Below are 21,680 nucleotides of genomic sequence, written 5' to 3'. Positions count from 1 at the left end.
CTGGGCTTATGAAAGGCGTCCTAGGAGTGCTCTGCTTTCAGAGGGCGGTGCAGGTGGGATCTGCCCCTTCCAGCCTCCACACCCTCCCTCAGTCAGGCCACCATGCCAGCGTCAGCCCCTCTGTGAACTACCCCGCCTTTCACCCCTGTGTGAACGTGGCCCGACTTCACAAGCATGCTTTTACACAGTGTAGGAAAACGCACCAGGACGTAGTGTCACTAATCTGTCTTAGGGCGCCCCCTTAGCAGGCACTGTCTAGTTAGCTTTCACTGCCTACTAATCTCAAGAACCTGGCTCTATAAAAACTAGGCTTCAGAGACAAATTAATGGACTACATTTATTTTGTGATTCTGTGTTTTGACTTACTTGTCTAGCTTCTTTTCCAATGACTTCCTAACTTTTAGTTCTTCGAGGTAGAGTTTCTTATATTTTTCCAAATCTGCTTCAGAAGTTTCCATCTTGAAGACTTCAGATTCCAACTCTTTCATTCTGAGTTCCATCTGACTTCTGAAGGAAGCAATATGCTCCTCTTGTGCCTGCTCTAAGTTTTCTTGAGATGCTGCTTGTATCTAAGTCAAATTTTAAAAGATATATTTCTTTTGTTAATGATTATAACGTGAATAATTATATTTGTTCCCTTTAGTTTTGAGTCAGTAATTCAGAGAGCAATTTTAAATGTGAAAAAAAGAAAAGTGAAACTTTAAAATAATCATGGTCAATGTGAAATGAATTAAATCTGAATTATAAAATTAAAGTGGAATCAATGTTATAGTAGTATTTATGTAACCTGATAATTCAAATAATAAGAGGATCAACTTAAAATTTTAAAAACTGAACGAGACAACTTGAGAATAATTCAAGAGGATGGTACCCATTCTAAACCACAGTACTTTGTTTCCTTCTCATGGTCTTGTTTTATACCAACTGGTCTTATAAGTAAAAGGATCCTCTAGTCAGAATCATTCTGAAAGATCAATTGAGTGATAACTGTGATGGAAATTGAAATATTTCTCTCTTCAGAGACAGACAAGTGCCCCCTTCCTTCCAGAAATCTACCAAACAAACTGCTCTAAGAGAAGCAGAGGAAACACATAAGCTGTACACATCCAATGTAATTTACAATGAGGTGAATTCAAGGATATGACAGATCAACAAATTAACCTGTAAAACCGTGTTGACTTCTTTTAATTTCTCTACTAGCTCCTGTCTCGCTCTTTCTTCAATCTCCTGCTTATACTGCTCTACTTGACTGTGCTCTGTCATATTCATTTCTATGTGACTTTTGAGGTTCACTATGTTTTGCTCCAGCTTCTTGTTATTCTTCTCTAGTTCTTCACATTTCTTTTGCATTCTTGTCATGAATAATAACTCCTCTCGAAGAACCTGAATTTCTGCATTCATGTGCAGACATTGTGAACATACAGTTTCCAGCTCTGCTGGAAGATCATCAATCTGCAAGAATAAAACAAATGACATTTGGTAATGAGGGAAGTGGACTGAACACAGCCTAACACAAACCAAGGATCAAATAAATATGATGGTATCTGTATGGCTGAATGTAGGACCAGGAATTACTCAGAGAATCAAGAAAGAAGGTCAAACCACCAAGAGTCACAAAATATAGTCTTCACTGTCACCATCTTTGTCACACAACATTTGCCCTTGATTTTACACTCTTTGATTGTTCTATCATAGTACTTTTCTATCATTCCCATGGAATGACTGCAAGTCACCCCTTAGTAGAACGTCTCTTACTCCTTCCCCCCCAACATGTCCCATGGTTTTTAAAGAAGTTTGAGGTATACTGTATTGAGTTATCTAAGGCTGAGTTAATAAATGCCTCCCAAAAGAAGATTGTGAGAATAAGGCTCTAATTAATAAATCTTCTAAGTATGGATTTTAATCCAATAAGCCTTTTTCTGAACTAGAAATAGTTTTTGCTAATTTGAATTGCATTCCAAAGAGAAATGATTTGCAAGGCTAAAGATATCCCGTCTCCTAAGAGTTTAGTGAGATGATCCATACATTTTTCTGAACAAGAGAAAAATGCCTCTTTCTTGTAATCCTTTGTTACTTTCCACAGAATAAGAGACTATACCAAAGAAAACACACAAAAAATATTTGCTGGAATTTCAGTGACACAGAGTTGGAAAGAACTTTCATTTAGACAGAAGGATTACTTGGTAAGTCGAGGTGAGTGGAGCCGGTGGTTTTCAAACATGTCTACAAATTCTTTGACAATTTTCTTGTGAAATTCCCTCTCCTTAAATATGTGCTGGCCTCAGTAACTGATTCTAGTGGACAGAGTCTGGGGGAACTGCTATGTGATTTCTCAAGCTAAATAGCTTCTGACTGGCTCCGTGGGGAAGCCCACTCTTAGCATCAGTCACCACGCTTTGAAGAAGCCCAGGCTACATACTGAGCACGTGTCAGTGTCCCCACTGACCGCCCCCACCTAATGACCCAGCCAAAAGCCAGCTCCAACTGCCACACGTGTGCATGAACAGGTCTTCAGATGACTCTGGTCCCCACCTTCACGACATCCCAGCTGATGAAGACTGGAGAAGAAATGAGCTGGGCTCACTCATTGAGCCTTGCCCCAACACAGACTTGTGAACAAAGGAAATGCTGTTTTGAGCCACTAGGCTTTGGGTGATCTCTAATACAATTTGTTAGCAATAAATAACTGGCACAGATACGGATATTAAAAATGGGGTTCAGTGCAGTTCACTCAGTCACGCCTGACTCTTTGTGACCCCATGGCCTGCATCACACCAGGATTCCCTGTCCATCATCAACTCCTGGAGCTTGCTCAAACTCATGTCCATTGAGTCAGTGACGCCCAAAAATGAGGTATTGCCATTAAAAAAGAACTAAAACATGTGAGAATGCTTTTGAACCTGGATGTAGATGGGACCCGAATGGATACAGAGAAAGAAATGGAAACCCAAAGGGCTTCATGAGTTTGTAAACAGAAGCCTGATGGCCCTTGAAGAGGCTGCCAGTGACAGCTTCTAGGCAAGAGAAGAAAATGACACTGAAACATGGGGGAACGGAGACTATTGCTATGAACCAGCTGAAAGTAAAATCAGTGAGAAGGATAAGCTATGAGACAAAAAAAAAAGCACTATTAAATACAAAGGAACCAGGACTCACTGGGTTCAATATCTGTATCCCCTTTACAGCATCTGCACCTGTCCAATTGTCACAGGACGCAAAAAGACAGAAATGGCTTCTTGGCTAAGGTCAAATCTAGGGTGCTATCAAGGAAAACATGGTCTAAACGTAAAACCTGTAGACTGTAAAACCCTACATTCAGTTCAGTTCAGTTCAGATGCTCAGTCGTGTCCAACTCTTTGTGACCCCATGAACCGTAGTATGCCAGGCCTCCCTGTCCATCACCAACTCCCGGAGTCCACCCAAACATGTCCATCGAGTCTGTGATGCCATCTAACCATTTCATCCTCTGTCGTCCCCTTCGCCTCCTGCCCCCAATCCCTCCCAGCATCAGGGTCTTTTCAAATGAGTCAACTCTTCTCATGAGGCGGCCAAAGTATTGGAGTTTCAGCTTCAGCATCAGTCCTTCCAATGAACACCCAGGACTGATCTCCTTTAAGATGGACTGGTTGGATCTCCTTGCAGTCCAAGGGACTCGCAAGAGTCTTCTCCAACACCACGGTTCAAAAGCATCAATTCTTCAGTGCTCAGCTTTCTTTATAGTCCAGCTCTCACATCCATACAAGACCACTGGAAAAACCATAGCCTTGACTAGACGGACCTTTGTTGGCAAAGTAATGTCTCTGCTTTTTAATATGCTATCTAGGTTGGTCGTACTTTCCTTCCAAGGAGTTAGCGTCTTTTAATTTCATTGCTGCAGTCACTATCTACAGTGATTTTGGAGCCCAGAAAAATAAAGTCAACCACAGTTTCCCCATCTATTTTCCATGAAGTGATGAGACCAGATGCCATGATCTCAATATTCTGAATGTTGACCCTGGAAAGACTTAAGGTGGTGCCTCAGATTCCTTTAAGGATCTTAAGAGCCTAAGAATTTTAAAGGCATCATCCTGCAAAGCTTCATAGGAAGCCCAAGGTATGATGCTTCTCTCAAAAAAGATTTTTGAGGATAGCTTTTCCAATGGCATGAACCCCAATCGAATTCACAGGACACCGAAAGCTTTAAAGAGAACCTTCGCAGCAAAAACACCACTTGCTTGCTTGCTTGACTTAACAGAGACCAAGTGTTAGTCGCCCAGTCATGTCTGACACTTTGTGACCCTGTGGACTATGGGAGAAGGGATAGGCTACCCACTCCAGTATTCTTGGGCTTCCCTTGTGGCTCAGCTGGTAAAGAATCTGCCTGCAATGTGGGCGACCTGGATTCAACCCCCGCGCTGGGAAGATCCCCTGAAGAAGGGAAAGGCTATCCACTCCAGTATTCTGGCCTAGAGAATTCCAACGACTGTATAGTCCATGGGGTCTCAAAGAGTCAGACACAACTGAGCACTTTCACTCTCACTTTCTTCAGGGGATCTTCCCAACCCAGGGATCGAACCTGGGTCTCCTGCATTTCAGGCAGATTCTTTACTGTCTGAGACATCTGGGAAGTCCAACCGAGACCAAGATATACAAAATGAGAAAAGGCCTTGGGATTTTCTCAGAAGTTTGATAAAGAGGAACCTGGCTTAGGAAACATGACTCGGCTACAGATAGAGGTCATTTCCAGTACAGAGCTCAGAGTGTGGGCACAGAAATTAAAAAGAAGTATTATTTCTCATGGGTTCATGAGTGATATGCATTTATAGCCAACACAGTTTATAAAGCTGATGCCAGTCAGGACAGACTTCAAAATGAATGACTTTCCTTCAAACAGCTTAAAATAATTGTTCATCATTTTGTTATCTTTCTGGAATTTAAACTGCCAATATTTATTTGTTAAAAATAGGGTATTTTACACATAAAATCAACCATCTGCTGATGTCCATGTGCAGAGTCATCTCTTGTGTTGTTGGAAGAGGGCGTTTGCTATGACCAGTGCATTCTCTTGACAAAACTCTTGCTCTGCTTCATCTTGTACTCCAAGGCCAAACTTGCCTGTCACTCCAGGTATCTCTTGACTTCCGACTTTTGCATTCCAGTCCCCTATGATGAAAAGGACATCTTTTTTTGGTGTTAATTCTAGAAGGTCTTGTAGGTCATCATAGAACCACTCAACTTCAGCTTCTTCAGCATTAGTGGCTGGGGCACTGACTTGGATTACCGTGATGGTGAATGGTTTGCCTTGGAAACAGAGATCATTCTGTCATTTTTGAGACTGCACCTTAGTACTGCATGTCAGACTCTTTTGTTGACTATGATGGCTACTCCCTTTCTTCTAAGGGATTCTTGCCCACAGTAGTAGATATAATGGTCATCTGAGTTAAATTCACCCATTCCGGTCCATTTTGGTTCACTGATTCCTGAAATGTCAATGTTCACTCTTGCCATTTCCTGTTTGACCACTTCCAATTTACCCTGATTCATAGATGTAACATTCCAGGTTCCTAAGCAGTACTGTTCTTTACAGCTTCAGACTCTACTTCCATCACCAGTCATATCCACAACTGGGTGTTGTTTTCGTTTTGGCTCCACCTCTTCATTCTTTCTGGAGTTATTTCTCCACTGATCTCCAGTAGCATATTGGGTACCTATCAACCCAGGGAGTTCATCTTTCAGCGTCCTATCTTTTTGCCTTTTCATACTGTTCATGGGGTTCTCAAGGCAAGAATACTCAAGTGGTTTGCCATCCTCTTCTCCAGCGGACCACGTTGTGTCAGAACGCTCCAGCATGACCCTTCCATCTTGGGTGGCCCGACATGGCATGGCTTGGAGTTTCATTGAGTTAGACAAGGTTGTGATCCATGTGATCAGTTTGCTTAGTTTTCTGTGATTGTGGTTTTCATTCTGTCTGCCCTCTGAGGGATAAAGATAGAGGCTTATGGAAGCTTCCTGATGGGAGAGACTGACTGTGGGGTCTTCTTCTGATGGGCAGGGCCATACTCAGTAAATCTTTCACCCAAGTTTTTGTTGATGAGTGGGCCTGTGTTCTCTCCCTGTTGTTTGGCCTGAGGTCAAACTATGGTAGGGGTAATGGCGGTAATGGCCACCTCTTTCAAAAGGACTTGTTCACGCACTGCTGTATTCAGTGCCCCTGACCCCCAGCAGGCCACTGTCGACCCACCCCTCCGCAGGAGACACCTGGACACCCACAGGCAAGTCTGGCTCAGTCTCTCGTGGGGACACTGCTGCTTTCTCCTGGCTCCCAGTGCACACAAGGTTTTGTCTGTGCCCTCCAAGAGTCTGCACTGGTCATAGCAAAACATCTTCTTCCAACAACACAAGAGATGACTCTACACATGGACATCACCAAGTGGGCAATACCAAAGTCTGACTGATTATATTCTTTGCAGCCAAAGATGGACAAGCTCTATACAATCAGCAAAACAAAACAAAACAAGACCGAGAGCTGACTGTGGCTCAGATCATGAACTCCTCATTGCCAAACTCAGACTTAAATTGAACAAAGTACAGAAAATCACTAGACCGTTCAGGTATGACCTAAATCAAATTCCTTATGATTATATAGTGGGACTGACAAACAGATTCAAGGGATTAGATCTGATAGACAGTGCCTGAAGAACTGTGGACGGAGGTTGGTGACACTGTACAGGAGGCAGTGATCAAGACCATCCCCAAGAAAAAGAAATGCAACAAGGCAAAATGGTTGTGTGAGGAGGCCTTACAAAGAGCTGAGAAAAAAAGAGAAGCTAAAGGCAGAGGAGAAAAGAAAAGATACAATCATCTGAATGCAGAGTTCCAAAGAATAGCAAGGAGAGATAAGAGAGCCTTCCTCAGTGATCAATGCAAAGAAATAGAGAGAAACAATAGAATGCGAAAGACTAGAGATCTATTCAAGAAAATTAGCGATACCAAGGGAACATTTCATGCAAAGATGGGCACATAAAGGACAGAAATGGTATGGACCTAACGGAAGCAGAAGATATTAAGAAGAGGTGGCAAGAATACACAGAAGAACTAAACAAAAACGATCTTCATGACTCAGATAACCAGTATGGTGTGATCACTCACCTAGAGCCAGACATCCTGGATTGCAAAGTCAAGTGAGCCTTAGGAAGTGTCACTACAATTAAAGCTAGTGGAGGTGATGGAATTCCAGTTGGGTTATTTCAAATCCTAAAAGATGATGTTTTGAAAGTGGTGCACTCAAAATGCCAGCAAATCTGGAAAATTCAGCCATGGCCACAGGACTGGAAAGGTCAGTTTTCATTCCAATCCCAAAGAAAGGCAATGCCAAAGAATGGTCAAACAATTGCACAACTGCACTCATCTCACATGCTAGCAAAGTAATGCTCAAAATTCTCCCAGTGAGCCTTCAACAGTACGTTAAATGAGAACGTCCAGATGTACAAGTTGGATTTAGAAAAGGCAGAGGAACTAGAGGTCAAATTGCCAACATCCATCTGTTGGATCATAGAAAAAGCAAGAGAATTACAGAAAAACATCTACTTCTGATTTATTGTCTACACCAAAGCCTTTGACTGTGTGGATCATAACAAACTGTGGAAAATTCTTCAAGAGATGGGAATGCCAGACCACCTTACCTGCTTCCTCAGAAACCTGTCTGTAGCTCAAGAAGCAACAGTTAGAATCGAACAGGGAACAATGAACTGGTTCCAAATTGGGAAAAGAGTATATCAAGGCTGTATATTGTCACCTGCTTATTTGACTTCTATGCAGAATACATCATGCGAAATGCCAGGCTGGAGGAAGTAAAAGCTGGAATCAAGACATCTGGAAGTAATATAAATAACCTCAGATATGCAGATGACACCACCCTTATGGCAGAAAGTGAAGAGGAACTGAAGAGCTTCTTGATGAAAGGCAAAGAGGAAAGTGAAAAATCTGGTTTAAAACTCAGCATTCAAAAAACAAAGATCATGGCATCTAGTCCCATGACTTCATGGCATATAGATGGGGAAACAATGGAAACAGTGACAGATTTTATTTTCCTGGGCTCCAAAATCACTGCAGATGGTGACTGCAGTCATGAAATTAAAAGACCCTCACTCCTTGGAAGAAAAGCTATGATCAACCTAGACAGCATATTAAAAAGCAGAGACATTACTTTGCCGACAAAGGTCTATCTAGTCAAAGCTATGGTTTTTCCAGTAGTCATAGATGCATGTGAAAGTTGGACCATCAAGATAGCTGAGCACCGAAGAATTCATTCTTTTGAACTGTGGTGTTGGAGAAGACTCTTGAGAGGTCCTTGGACTGCAAGGAGATCAAACCAGTCAATCATAAAGGAAATCAGTCCTGAATATTCATTGGAAGGACTGATGCTGAAGCTGTAGCTCCAATGCGAAGAACTGACTCATTGGGAAAGACCCTGACGCTGAGAGTGATTGAAGGCAGGAGAAGGGGACGACAGAGGATGAGATGGTTGGATGGCATCACCAACTCGATGTACATGAGTTTGAGCAAGCTCTGGGAGTTGGTGATGGACAGGGAAGCCTGGTGTGCTGCAGTCCATGGGGTCGCAGAGTCGGACACAACTGAGCGACTGAACTGAAACATCAAATACTACATGCTGATGAAATTTTTTTTTAAGTGTGGCTATTACATTTTACTTTCTAAAGATGCTCTAAAATAATTTTCATCAGTGGTTCAAGATATTCCAGGATAAATATCATCTTACTAAAGTAATCTTTGAAAAATTCCCATGCACACCCCAGCTCTTTTAAAAAAAAAAAAAAAATCCAACAAAGGAAAAATACATTCTTTCAGAAACACTGTTCTATACAGATGTAGTATTCACCTGGTGAAGAGAATAAACTACAATGTTAAAAATGATTCATTCTCAAAAATCTCACAGAAGGGTTAGGATTACAAGAGAAACACAGAATTCTCAATCAAATCATTACTCAAATTTCTAGACTCGAACAGATGTTTGTGTACCAATGTTCAAGGCAGCATTATTAACAATAGCCAGAAAGTGGAAAAACCCCGATTTCATTGACAGGGGAATGAACAAACAAAATATTTTCTATATAAAATATTGCTTTTGGACTGGACTGTCACACACTTTTAAATTAAAATCTTACTACAAAAATCATTAGTTTTATGAATTCAGTCCATTTCTTCTATAAAGAGTAATTTCATCTCACACGCCAGTAAAGTAATGCTCAAAATTCTCCAAGCCAGGCTTCAGCAATACGTGAACCATGAACTTCCACATGTTCAAGTTGGTTTTAGAAAAGGCAGAGGAACCAGAGATCAAATTGCCAACATCCGCTGGATCATCGAAAAAGCAAGAGAGTTCCAGAAAAACATCTATTTCTGCCTTATTGACAATGTCAAAGCCTTTGATTGTATGGATCACAATAAACTGGAAAATTCTGAAAGAGATGGAAATACCAGACCACCTGACCTGCCTCTTGAGAAACCTATATGCAGGTCAGGAAGCAACAGTTAGAACTGGACATGGAACAACAGACTGGTTCCAAATAGGAAAATGAGTACATCAAGGCTGTATATTGTCACCCTGCTTGTTTAACTTATATGCAGAGTATATCATGAGAAACGCTGGGCTGGAAGAAGCACAAGCTGGACTCAAGATTGCCAGGAGAAATATCAATAACCTCAGATATGCTGATGACACCACCCTTCTTACAGAAACTGAAGAGGAACTAAAAAGCCTCTTGATGAAAGTCCAAGAGGAGAGTGCAAAAGTTGGCTTAAAGCTCAACATTCAGAAAACTAAGATCGTGGCATCTGGTCCCATCACCTCATGGGAAATAGATGGGGAGACAGTGGAAACAGTGTCAGACTTTATTTTTTTGGGTTTCAAAATCACTGCAGATGCTGATTGCAGCCATGAAATTAAAAGACACTTACTCCTTGGAAGGAAAGTTATGACCAACCTAGATAGTATATTAAAAAGCAGAGACATTACATTGCCAACAAGGGTCCATCTAGTCAAGGCTATGGCTTTTCCAGTGGTCATGTATGGATGTGAGAGTTGGACTGTGAAGAAAGCTGAGTGCCGAAAAATTGATGCTTTCGAACGGTGGTGTTGGAGAAGACTCGAGAGTCCCTTGGACTGCAAGGAGATCCGACCAGTCCATCGTAAAGGGGATCAGTCCTGGGTGTTCATTGAAAGGACTGATGCTGAAGCTGAAACTCCAATACTTCGGTCACCTCATGCGAAGTGTTGCCTCACTGGAAAAGACCCCGATGCTGGGAGGGATTGCGGGCAGGAGGAGAAGGGGACGACAGAAGATAAGATGGCTGGATGGCATTACCGACTCGATGGGCATGAGTTTGAGCAAACTCCAGGAGTTGGTGATGGACAGGGAGGCCTGGAGTGCTGCAGTTCATGGGGTCGCAAAGAGTCGGACACAACTGAGCGACTGAACTGATGCTATTAGTAGCAAGCAGTATCAGTAAAATACCATAAACCTTTTAATCAATGACACTTTTCACATTGTCCAAAATATTCTTATATATTACTATTAAAAAAATTAAAATTCTTCCTCAGTATGACAGAAATTAAGAGGTTGACTTACCAATCTTATACTTAAGAGGTTTTTCTGAAGCTGTTCAATTTCGCCCGCTTGCTTTTTGACTGTAGTTTGTGACTTGGCATTTTCAATTTCAAGCCTAAAATGAAGATTTTAAAACAATGATTCTCACACATAGGGTTTCTTGTTTAAAGATGTTTTTCAATGTGGACCGTTTTCAAAGTCTTTATTGATTTACTGCAGTACTGCTTCTGTTTTATGCTTTGGTTTTTTGGCTGTGAGGCACGTGGGATCTTAGTTCCCCAACCAGGGATCAAACCACACCCTCTGCCTTGGAAGGCATAGTTTTAACCACTGGACTGTCACGGCAGTCCTTCACACACAGATTTTTAAAATACCACACTGTTTCTGAACAAACATCTGCAGGTTCAATTTGTAGGTTTTTAGAATTTTGAAAAGTAAATGATTTGGCAACTGTACTGTTTTTCTAGTTGTGTTTTGTGGCTAATTGGCTTCCTTGGTGGCTCAGACAGTAAAGAATCTGCCAACAATGCGGGAGACCCAGGTTCGATGCCCGAGTCAGGAAGATCCCCTGGACAAGGAAACGGCAACCCACTCCAGGATTCTTGCCTGGAGAATTCCGTGGACAGAAGAGCCTGGTGGGCTATGGTCCATGGAGTCATCAAGAGTTGGACATGACTCAGTGACTAACACTTTCACTTTTCACTTGTGGATAATGTGCAAAATATGGAAATAACGGGGGAAAATATGCATCTCAAAACAGCTCAAAGCTGAAATGTTACCCAGCTTCACAATGATGTTTTTATTATCATTACTGATCTAATTCTCATATTATACTGCTTATCTGCTTTATACTTAAGTTGTTTTCTGTGCTGCTTTAAATCATACTTTTGGATGTGATCCTGTGTTTTTTCAGCATATCTCACGGCCTCTGTATGTTGATCCTGTGTTTCTTGAGACTGAAAAGAGAAAAAGGAAAAAAAAACAACTGTTTAATTACTAATAACCTAACAGACAAAGGATTAATCTCAAAAATATACAAGCAACTCCTGCAGCCCAATTCCAGAAAAATAAATGACCCAATCAAAAAATGGGACAAAGAACTAAACAGACATTTCTCCAAACAGATGGCTAACACACACATGAAAAGATGCTCAACATCACTCATTATCAGAGAAATGCAAATCTAAACCACAATGAGGTACCACTACATGCCAGTCAGAATGGCTGCTATCCAAAACTCTACAAGCAATAAATGCTAGAGAGGGTGTGGAGAAAAGGGAATCCTCTTACACTGTTGGTGGGAATGCAAACTAGTACAGCCGCTATGGAAAACAATGTGGAGATTTCTTAAAAAACTGGAAATAGAACTGCCATATGACCCAGCAATCCCACTTCTGGGCATACACACTGAGGAAACCAGATCTGAAAGAGACACGTGCACCCCAATATTCATCGCAGCACTGTTTATAATAGCCAGGACATGGAAGCAACCTAGATGCCCACCAGCAGATGAATGGATAAGGAAGCTGTGGTACATATACACCATGGAATATTACTCAGCCGTTAAAAAGAATTCATTTGAATCAGTCCTAATGAGATGGATGAAACTGGAGCCCCTTATACAGAGTGAAGTAAGCCAGAAAGATAAAGAACATTACAGCATACTAACGCATATATATGGAATTTAGAAAGATGGTAACGATAACCCTATATGCAAAACAGAAAAAGAGACACAGAAATACAGAACAGACTTTTGAACTCTGTGGGAGAAGGTGAGGGTGGGATATTTCAAAAGAACAGCATGTATACTATCTATGGTGAAACAGATCACCAGCCCAGGTGGGATGCATGAGACAAGTGGTCGGGCCTGGTCCACTGGGAAGACCCAGAGGAATCGGGTGGAGAGGGAGGTGGGAGGGGGGATCGGGATGGGGAATACGTGGAAATCTATGACTGATTCATATCAATGTATGACAAAACCCACTGAAATGTGAAGTAATTAGCCTCCAACTAATAAAAAAAAAATTTAAAAAAAGTTAAATAAAATAAAAATAAAGCTAAAAAAAAACAAAAACAAAAAACAATTTGATACTTCAGGCAGACGGCATGCCAACGGAAGTGGTCTTCTACACAAGTCACCCTGAAATCCCTCTCCATACCGTTGCAAGGGGCAGGAACGGGGAGCACGAGGCCCAGAACACGTGTCCAGTACTTCAAAACCGTTCACTGACTCCACTAACCAGCTAGTACTCTAGTACTTTTCTCCACTTACAGTAATTTGTAACTTACTTCTTCTCTGTACTACTCAGTGGACAATGACCAGAGGTTAATATGCACATAGCACCTCCTGGACAGAGTGGTGCAGAACTTACATGACCGTCAGAGGAAGAGTGAAGTCACTGCCATGGAAATATTACCCTACTGCTAAATCAAAGTTGTGAGTCAATTCATTCCCACAGCTGTTAATGTCTAGCAAGCACTCCGGTGAGACAATTCAGGTTACAAGGTACGGATATCAGAGAGGCTATTCCCAGAACTTTACAGTTGGTGAAAGGCTAGAAATCTATAAATCCCACTTCTGCCTACATAATGGAGGAAGGCAAATTTACACTTTTCTCCCAGAGTCAGGGAGAAAAATGAGCATTTAATTGAACAATTCTCCTCTATTAGACTAAGCGCTGTCAATTTTACACTGAGTTGCTTAAAATACATTTTAATAAAAGTTTTATTATACAAACATCTTCAAGAAGAAATAACTGGCATGGGATGAAGTACTTAGTTGTTTCCTAACAATTGTTAAGCTAAACTGTTTTCCATTTATGCAAGACAAGTGCTGTGCATATCAACAAATGTTCCCTGTTAGACCAAGATTCTCCCTCATGAAAAAAATTACAACAATGCAAAATTAAGGGCTAGATTGTTCTTCACAGACTACATGACAGGGCTGAAGAGAAAAGGCTCAATGAGAGCTGGACAGTCAGGAAAGCTCCATGGAGGAGGAGGGACTGGGCACCAGGTCTGAATAAATGGAGGACTACCCAAGAGGAAAAGAAACTGTGAAGACAGAAAGGACAATCTAAGCAAAGGTCAAGGAAAGGTGAAATCAGCCAGTGAACTCTGAGGATAAAATCCAACCGCAGGAAAATAAAAACATGTCCATCCAGAAATGCGTAAACCAATGTTCACAGCAGCATTATTAATAGTCGCAAAGTGGAAACAACTCAAATCTCCATCAACTTATGAATGGATAAATATAGCCACGTACTGTTTATTGTTTGACAGTCAACAGAAATGGAAGAACTGATACATGTTATAACATGCTATAGCTATAACATGTGCTATAACATGGATGAACCACAAAATGACATCAAATGAGAAAAGCTCATCCCAAAGGAGCATACTGCATGATTCCATTTATATAAAATACCCAGAACAGGCATGTCTACAGAGACAGATATTAGACTGGGGGTTGCCTGGCTCTGAGGGAGATGGGGGGGTCATAGGAGGTAGCTAAGGGATGCAGGGTTTCTTTTGGGGTTGTAGAAATGCTCTAAAATTGACTGTGGTCACAGGTGACACCTCTCTAGACTAAGAGATACTGAACTACACACTTGGAATGGGTGAATTATATGATACGTGAATTATATCTCAATAGCTTTTTAAAAATCCAAAGGCACCATCTAGATAATCTTCTTCATTCTCTATTTTTGATGAGGGTATTATACTCCATCTGAGTACCCTATGCTTTTACAATGCATCGAAAATGAAGAGAAGGCAGTGCCTAACTTCAACTGGTTTGTATAATACACTTTCTGCACAAGTTATTCTGAAATGCACAAAATAAATATATACAGAACTGCATAGCCATTCAGAAAAGTGAAGATGAGAAATGATCATTTTCTGGAACCTTCCATTAAACATTATCCTCTGATTTTATCTGGCTTGACTCATCATGGTAATACAGGGATCACGAAATAAAATATTGTTCAATCAAAAAAAAAGTCTCTCCACAGATGTATAGAACAGACTTTTGGACTCTATGGGAGAAGGCGAGGGTGGGATGATCTGAGAGAACAGCATCGAAACATGTACATTATCAAGTGTGAAACAGATCGCCAGTCCAGGTTGGATGCATGAGACAAGTGCTCGGGGCTGATGCACTGGGATGACCCAGAGGGATGGGATGGGGAGGGAGGTGGGAGGGGGGTTCAGGATGGGGAACACATGTAAATCCATGGCTGATTCATGTCAATGTATGGCAAAAACCAGTACAATATTGTAATTAGCCTCCAACTAATAAAAATTAAAAAAAAAAAAGAAATAACTCCGAAAGAAAAAAGAAAAATAAGTCTCTCAAGTTGTGTGAAGAATGATGCACAATTCTCCACTTTCCTAAGGGTATATAATATACGAAAACAATATATATAATGCAAATGGCAGAATGAAAGTCAGAGTTTAAGAAATGAGTGCACTTAAAGATTAAAAAATTTATAGTAAATTACTAGTAATGAAAATAAAAAAGAAAGCTGTCCATGAAAAAGAGCGTCCTAAAACACTTTATCCTATGTATTCACTGTTGACACATTCAATTTCACACATACCTGACTTGTGAGTTGATATAAGTTCTTTAAATCCCGTGCCTCAACTTCTAACTTGGCATGATAACGTGACATGACCTCCAGGGACGGCTCCGACGCAGACTGCTTTTTGAGGCTATCAGCCAGTTCTTGCCGAAGTTGTCTCACAACTGCCTAATAAGATGCTCTGTCACTGAGTTTATCAAATCACTTTACTATGACGTTGTGTTAGTAGTACATAACGCCAACATATGGACTTTTGAAAACTATCACCACACACAGCAACTCACCTTCTCTCCCTCCTCCCTGAATGTGGTTGCAGACCCAGAAGGGCCCCCCCACCGGCCTTCCTGATATTAAGTTCCTCAGACGAAGGAGGCAGCCCCACTGTCCACGCCCTGCCCCTCCCGATAAATCTGTAGAGCTCCACCACCTCACGTCCAGAATGTAACAGGTGTGTAGGTGGGACAAGCAGTGGAAAATTCCACCCTGTGGACACATTTTTCCTCTTTATTAGAGGCTTCAATTAACATCAGAGATCTTCACATATTCCAACCAGTGCTCAGATCTTTCCAACAGATTCCTATCCCAGCAGTAAAATGAGGCCATTCCCTTGGGGCTTATCCATCTGATACCTGGTCGTGTGTCTATGTTAATCCCAGACTCCTACTCTCCCCCTGCCCCCCGCCTCTGCCCGTGGCTGACCACCAGGCGCCCCTGCGGAGCACAGGGGCTCTGCTCAGTGCCCTGCAGTCACCTGCCTGGGAGAGGACCTGGGAGAGAACGGATACGTGTGTAACTGCACCACCGCGCTGGGCACCCGAAACTGACGCAGAAGTATAAACCAACTACACTCCAACACAGAAGAAAAATACAATCTGCAAATGAGGTTGCTCCCATGGCCCTCAGGGAGCCTCGACAGCCTGGCCTCCACCTGCCTCTGGGCCGTGGCCCCTACAGCCCGCTCCCTGACTCCCTCCATTCCTGCTGCTCTCAAGTCCTGCCACGCTTCATTTTTAGTGGACACGCTTGTATCTAAATGGTAGTAACTGATGCTGAAAATGAGAATTATGAGTAAATTGTTTGTAAACATATTCTAAGTAAATAGCATAAATAGCAGTGGGAAGATTAAAACAAGAAGAGCTTGGTTAAAGCTCACCACTTGAGTCCCAAATTATGATTTAATGACAAGTATATTTAAATGACTTGTCAATGAATTCTCAATTTAATGACAACTCTATTTTATAGAGTTGAGAGGTCATAAGAATAAATGATTCAAGTCTGAAATGTTTTCCAAGCTAATTCAAATTTACATGAATAAAACTAAAGTTACACCAACAAATATGACAGAAAGGTATGACAAGCTACTGAAGCCAAAGTACTACATATAAGTGATAGCATCTGGGAAACACGGAATTGACTGTCAAGGTAATCCATGTAACTGAAGCTTAATTTCAAAATATTCAGTTTAGGTTTGAGCGTTTCTTTTATCTGCTTCATCATGATACTGACATGTGGTTACATAGAGATTAAAATTATTTTCTGAATAGTAAAAGAGTAAATTACTAATACCTGTCTATATTAAAAATTTAGAATTTAATCTCTTAACATTTCATAAGCGACACGATGTCTCTACTCAAAGTGAAGCATCTCTCAGGTCTAATTTTTATTTGCTAGATACAAGGTGTGCTTTTTAGTCTGTTTTAGAGACCATAGATTCATAGCCTGTGTATTTTTTATATTCAGCTAGATTCAACATTTAGCCAGAATTAAGAATCACTTTGAATTTTCTTTCAGGAAGTCTGAGAATTATTTCTCCTTCTGGATACTTACTTGTCTTTCTGCTTTCTCATTTTCATACTGACACATTCTCTCTTCTAAATGATTCAATTTGTTGCTTAAATCCTTGCTTCTTTCCTCCAGCATCAGATCCTGTTTCTCATGTTCAGCATGAAGATTTTTCACGATCTGCTGAAACTGGTCTTGGATGCTAATGACTGTCTTCTCTTTACTGTCGGCTCTATTTTGTGCATTATTCAGCTGCTGTCGGAGCAACATGTTTTCACTCTGGAGTTGGGATAACCTCTCCTCTAAGGATTCCTGCTTTCCAAGGTATTCCTTCACTTTGCCTTGTTCGTTCTGATACATGTGTCCAATATCCTGCTTTTGACACTCTGCTTGGCGTAAGTCTCTCTGGACACGTTCTAACATCAAAGTCTTTTCTCTGAGATCATCTCTCGTCTGATGCAGCTTGATTTTTAGCTTATTGAATTTATTTTCCACTTTAGAAAGTTGCTGGGAAAGCATCTCATTGTCACTTTTCAGCTTAGCCATATGGAACTTCATTGGGTCCTGCAAGCGTAACCTCTTGTCTTTTGCTTTCTGGGAGGCAAGTGACAGGTGTCTTTGTGATATCTGACCTTGATCATGATTGTGTATGGCAGCAGCCAGTCTAGAGTGGTAGGATTCCACTTCTGTTTCTAGTCTTTCTTTGCTTCGCTTTGCGTACTCCAGCTCAGGGTTTAGCATTGTATTTTCAGCTACCGGAACGTTAAGCTGGCCAGTATGCTGGAATATGGTCTTTGTCAATGTTTCCTTGTTCAATTTTATTGCCTTTTGAGGATAATCATTCTCTCCTTTTACAATTTCAGTATCTTCAAAACATTTCTTTTCTTTCTCCTGGTTCTGATTTTTCACTGTGTCTATTTCTAATCTTGGCATGGCAATTTCATCCTGCATGTGGCTTTTGCGCAACAGACCTTTTGCTTTTCTACCACTATCAGAAACCTAAGTGAGACAAAAGAGACTTTTAGTTAGTACTCAATAAAATGACATTTCACCATTTCCTCTGAAATGAAAGACTAACCTGTATGTTTAGACAATGAAAAGACTGCACCAAGTGGATCTCCAAATGGAAAAAATAAGGTTCGATACAAACCTCAGACCTTATACAAGCAGAAATTCCCAAAGGTTCAAAAATTTAATTGAAGACAATGAATCCATGAAAGGAAAAAGAAACCCCAAGGAACTTTTCAAGAAGCTCAGAACTGGAAAGGGTTTCTCTGAATTACAACAAACCCAGAAAGCTTAAAATAAAAGATTTATAGATCTAACTACACTTAAAAATTGCATCTGATGTGGTATATTTATATAGTGGAAAACTACAAAGCCATAAAAAAGCTTTGCTTTTTTGCAAATAATGCTATTTGCAGCAACAAAGATGGACCTAGGCATGATCACACTAAGCGACCTAAGTCAGACAAAGACAAGTCATACTGCTTATATGTGGAATCTAAAATGAACTTATTCACAAAACAGAGAGAGACCCACCGACGTAGGAAACAAGCTTACTCACCATACGGGAAAGGGGGTAGGGGAAGGGATAAATTAGGAGGTTGGGTTTAACAGATACCATTATATATAGACAAGTGTATATAAAATAACCAGTAAGGATCTACTGTACAACACAAGGAACTACATTTAATATTCTACAAGAAGAATGTGACAAGGAATATATGTGTGTGTGTGTGTGTGTGTGTGTGTTAGTCAGTCATGTCCAACTCTTTACGACCCCACAGACTGTAGCCCGCCAGGCTCCCCTGTCCATGGGATTCTCCAGGCAAGAATACTGGAGTGGGTTGCCATTTCCTCCTCCAGGGGATCTTCCCGACCCAAGGACTGAACCCAGGTCTCCTGCATTGCAGGTGGATTCTTTACAGTCTGAGCCAGCAGGGAAGCCCCATGTACATAATATACACACACATATACATATATGTCTGAATCACTGTGCTGTGTACCTGAAACTGACGCAACATTGTAAATCAACTACAATTCCATAACACCACCACTCGCTACCTTTAAAACACTGCATCTGATAGCTCCTACGCAGCTACTTCAAGTAAGAGCCTTAGCTCTGTACATATTTAAATAGATGAAATTTCATGCAAAAATTGTTTTCTTGAGAATATGCTACCTTTCTAACATTTTAATAGGCAATTGCAAGGCTTATACCTATTGACAACTGTACTAAGCACTTCTACAAACATCAATTAACTCATTAGCGATAATGATTCTGGAAAGGAAGAAGTTAAAACTATGTAAGTAAGCTGCAGGCTTTTCACCAGGTCTTCTGCCTCTACTAGTCCTCTTATATCAAACCACAGTCACTTCTCTAGTACAAACATATCAACACAAACTAATCCTCCTATTTCATTCATGGTACATACACTAATGGTAAATAAGGTAAAACTTAGAGAGCTCTTCTTAGAGAATCATGAGATTGTTTTCTGCTGTTTTCATTATCTCTTTATACTGTTTAAAATAGTAAGATGGGGGAATACAATGAGAAACATAATCATCACTAGATGTATACTATGGCATATCTATCACTGTTTTCGAAAGTTCCTTGTACTGGAGGAGGACACTGCACAGAACAGAGGGTTCGTTTTCTCAGAAGTACAAGAATGACTTCCAAAGTATGGTCTCTGAACTGCCTGTACTTTCCCTCCTTACCTTCAGTGGAAGTGATAAATTAACCTAATGATCAAGGAAGGGAAATCACTACTAAATACCAGAACAGCTACTGTTAGTAGCAAGTTTTTTTTTTTTTACTTTTTTTTCCTTGGTGGGAGGGGACTTTTATAAGTTTATTCCAAAGCAACAATTTTTTAAGTGTACAAAAGTATTTTTACAACTGATGTCGCAGTTTTTACAAACTGAAAAACTGTAAACGATGTGAAAAGGCCGTTGACAGGGCACTGGTTACAGAAACGAGAGTGGAGCCGGGGCGGACTCTGACTGAGACACCGGAGGTGACGCGGCCGAGGAGGGACGCACACGCTCCCCGCAGAGCACAAGGACATGTGCGCAGCGCAGTCGACGGGGGAGCACACGCGGTCTGCCTGGCCTAAACCGCAGTCAGGGTGCCTGCTCCTTCGAGACAGTCGCAGAAACTTTGAGATTAATTCCTATGGAAAATATTAAAGGCCTCTCCTTGGATGAGGCCATGGTGTGTCCCTACCTGACTGCTGTAGACAAATGGATTTGAATTACAAATAGTACTTTCCCGAGCTCTTCCCGAGAGCTTTTCGTTGTGGGAGATCTGCTGCTAGGACCTCGGGGATGGGACCCGGTCTGTGTTTGAGAGGGACATTGGGTGGGGACTGAATTCCTCTGCTCTGAGATGCCACTCGAGAGCTCTGCAGAAGTGCTCTGAGATGCCACTCGAGAGCTCTGCAGAAGGAAGGACAATCAACTTCAAGAGTGTCTGTTATCTACCAACTGCTGGAAAAATCCACGGGGAACATTCCTGCACCTCTAGAGGACGCTAGTTAAACCCAGCTGTCCTTGAGGACTCTACTGTGAGGGAGAACCCAGCTGGGAAAGCTGGAGCCAGCTCTGAGCTGTTCATGGGGCAGGTGGACTGAGGGCTGACGGGCACAGAGGGAGGGGGTCCACGACCCTCAGCCACCTGCCAGATGGCAAGGGGGAATTTTTAGAGTAAAGCATGTCGCCATCCTCGGAAGCAGTTTCAGATGACTGAGTTAAGTCATCAAGGTCATTCACATAATTAATTTGGTCTTTGACCTACACATAAATAATACTGTTTCACAATGTCCTTAAAATATGTATAAAATATACCAAGTGTACAAAGGTGATAAATATCTTAATCAAAGCAAAAGCAGAGGCTTCTTAAAAGAACAGGTTTTTATCAACAGGATAACTTTATCAACAGAGTTTCTAAATTATGTTTTCAAAGTAAATGTCCCTTCAACAAAGGAAGATTTTCTATGTTGCAACTATTCCTTTTACAAACTATTTTTTAGAGGATAATATATTTTAAAGTTAATTTTTTTTTTTTTACTTTACCTTCTTTTTTTCATATGCTGTTTTCCTTGCAGGCCTAAAAAAAAAAAAAAATGATTCTTTTCAGGCTAAAATTTAATAACTCAAAAATATAAACAATACCTAAATGTTTTTTTATATAACATCTTTGCATTCACAAGTAATTTATAGAAAAGTAATTTATAGAAAGGATGAAACAATAACAAAGAGTAGCATTAAAGGACAAAGAAAATATATCTGTAATATTAATAAAACATTAAATTTAGATTAAAGGAAAAGGAAAAACCTAACATTACTTGCGTTATGTGATAGAAGCAGTTTACCAGGGTTTTTTGCAGTTGTCATTTTTAATGAGAACTAACTTTTATGGCAATAAAACCTATCTCGGAAGTATTCCCTAAGTCCTTATAAGAAAGAAACCCATTTTTTATCACCATGATATTAGGTTTTTGAGGGCTTATTATGCAACGGCTATGCATATTATGCATTTTAATCCTCACGATCATTCTGGGAGAGAGGTAATATATTAGACCCTTTAGATAGGAAGAGATGGAGCAAAGAAAGGCTGAGGAATGTGCCCAGGACCATACAGCAGTTCACCAACAGCCCAGAATTCAAACCCAGGGAATCTGGCCTGAACGCTACTGTTCCA

At 40.9% G+C, this 21,680-nt stretch overlaps 2 protein-coding genes across 3 annotated transcripts in view; one reads left to right on the top strand and one right to left on the bottom strand.

Annotated features, from left to right (window-relative positions):
- Positions 1-21,680, bottom strand: part of LOC122682152 (putative ankyrin repeat domain-containing protein 20A3) — a 68,356-nt gene that overhangs the window by 1,138 nt on the left and 45,538 nt on the right. The window contains exons 15-20 of one of the 2 annotated variants that reach the window (XM_043884940.1): positions 21,053-21,086; positions 17,018-17,971; positions 11,493-11,563; positions 10,629-10,722; positions 1,162-1,452; positions 367-569 (exon numbers count right to left, since the gene is read on the bottom strand). In XM_043884940.1, coding sequence (XP_043740875.1) covers positions 367-569; positions 1,162-1,452; positions 10,629-10,722; positions 11,493-11,563; positions 17,018-17,971; positions 21,053-21,086 — 1,647 coding nt within the window. Of the gene's footprint in view, positions 1-366; positions 570-1,161; positions 1,453-10,240; positions 10,300-10,628; positions 10,723-11,492; positions 11,564-17,017; positions 17,972-21,052; positions 21,087-21,680 lie in introns of those variants that run through there. The other variant, XM_043884941.1, reaches the window with a different exon arrangement.
- LOC122682162 (putative ankyrin repeat domain-containing protein 19) overlaps positions 1-21,680 on the top strand; it is a 224,115-nt gene that overhangs the window by 174,590 nt on the left and 27,845 nt on the right. The gene's annotated exons all lie outside the window — the stretch shown is intronic.

The sequence above is a fragment of the Cervus elaphus genome, chromosome 23, assembly GCF_910594005.1.
Source record: "Cervus elaphus chromosome 23, mCerEla1.1, whole genome shotgun sequence".
NCBI lineage: Eukaryota > Metazoa > Chordata > Mammalia > Artiodactyla > Cervidae > Cervus > Cervus elaphus.
Note: the sequence above shows the minus strand (reverse complement) of the source record. Positions and strands in the feature narration are given on the sequence as shown.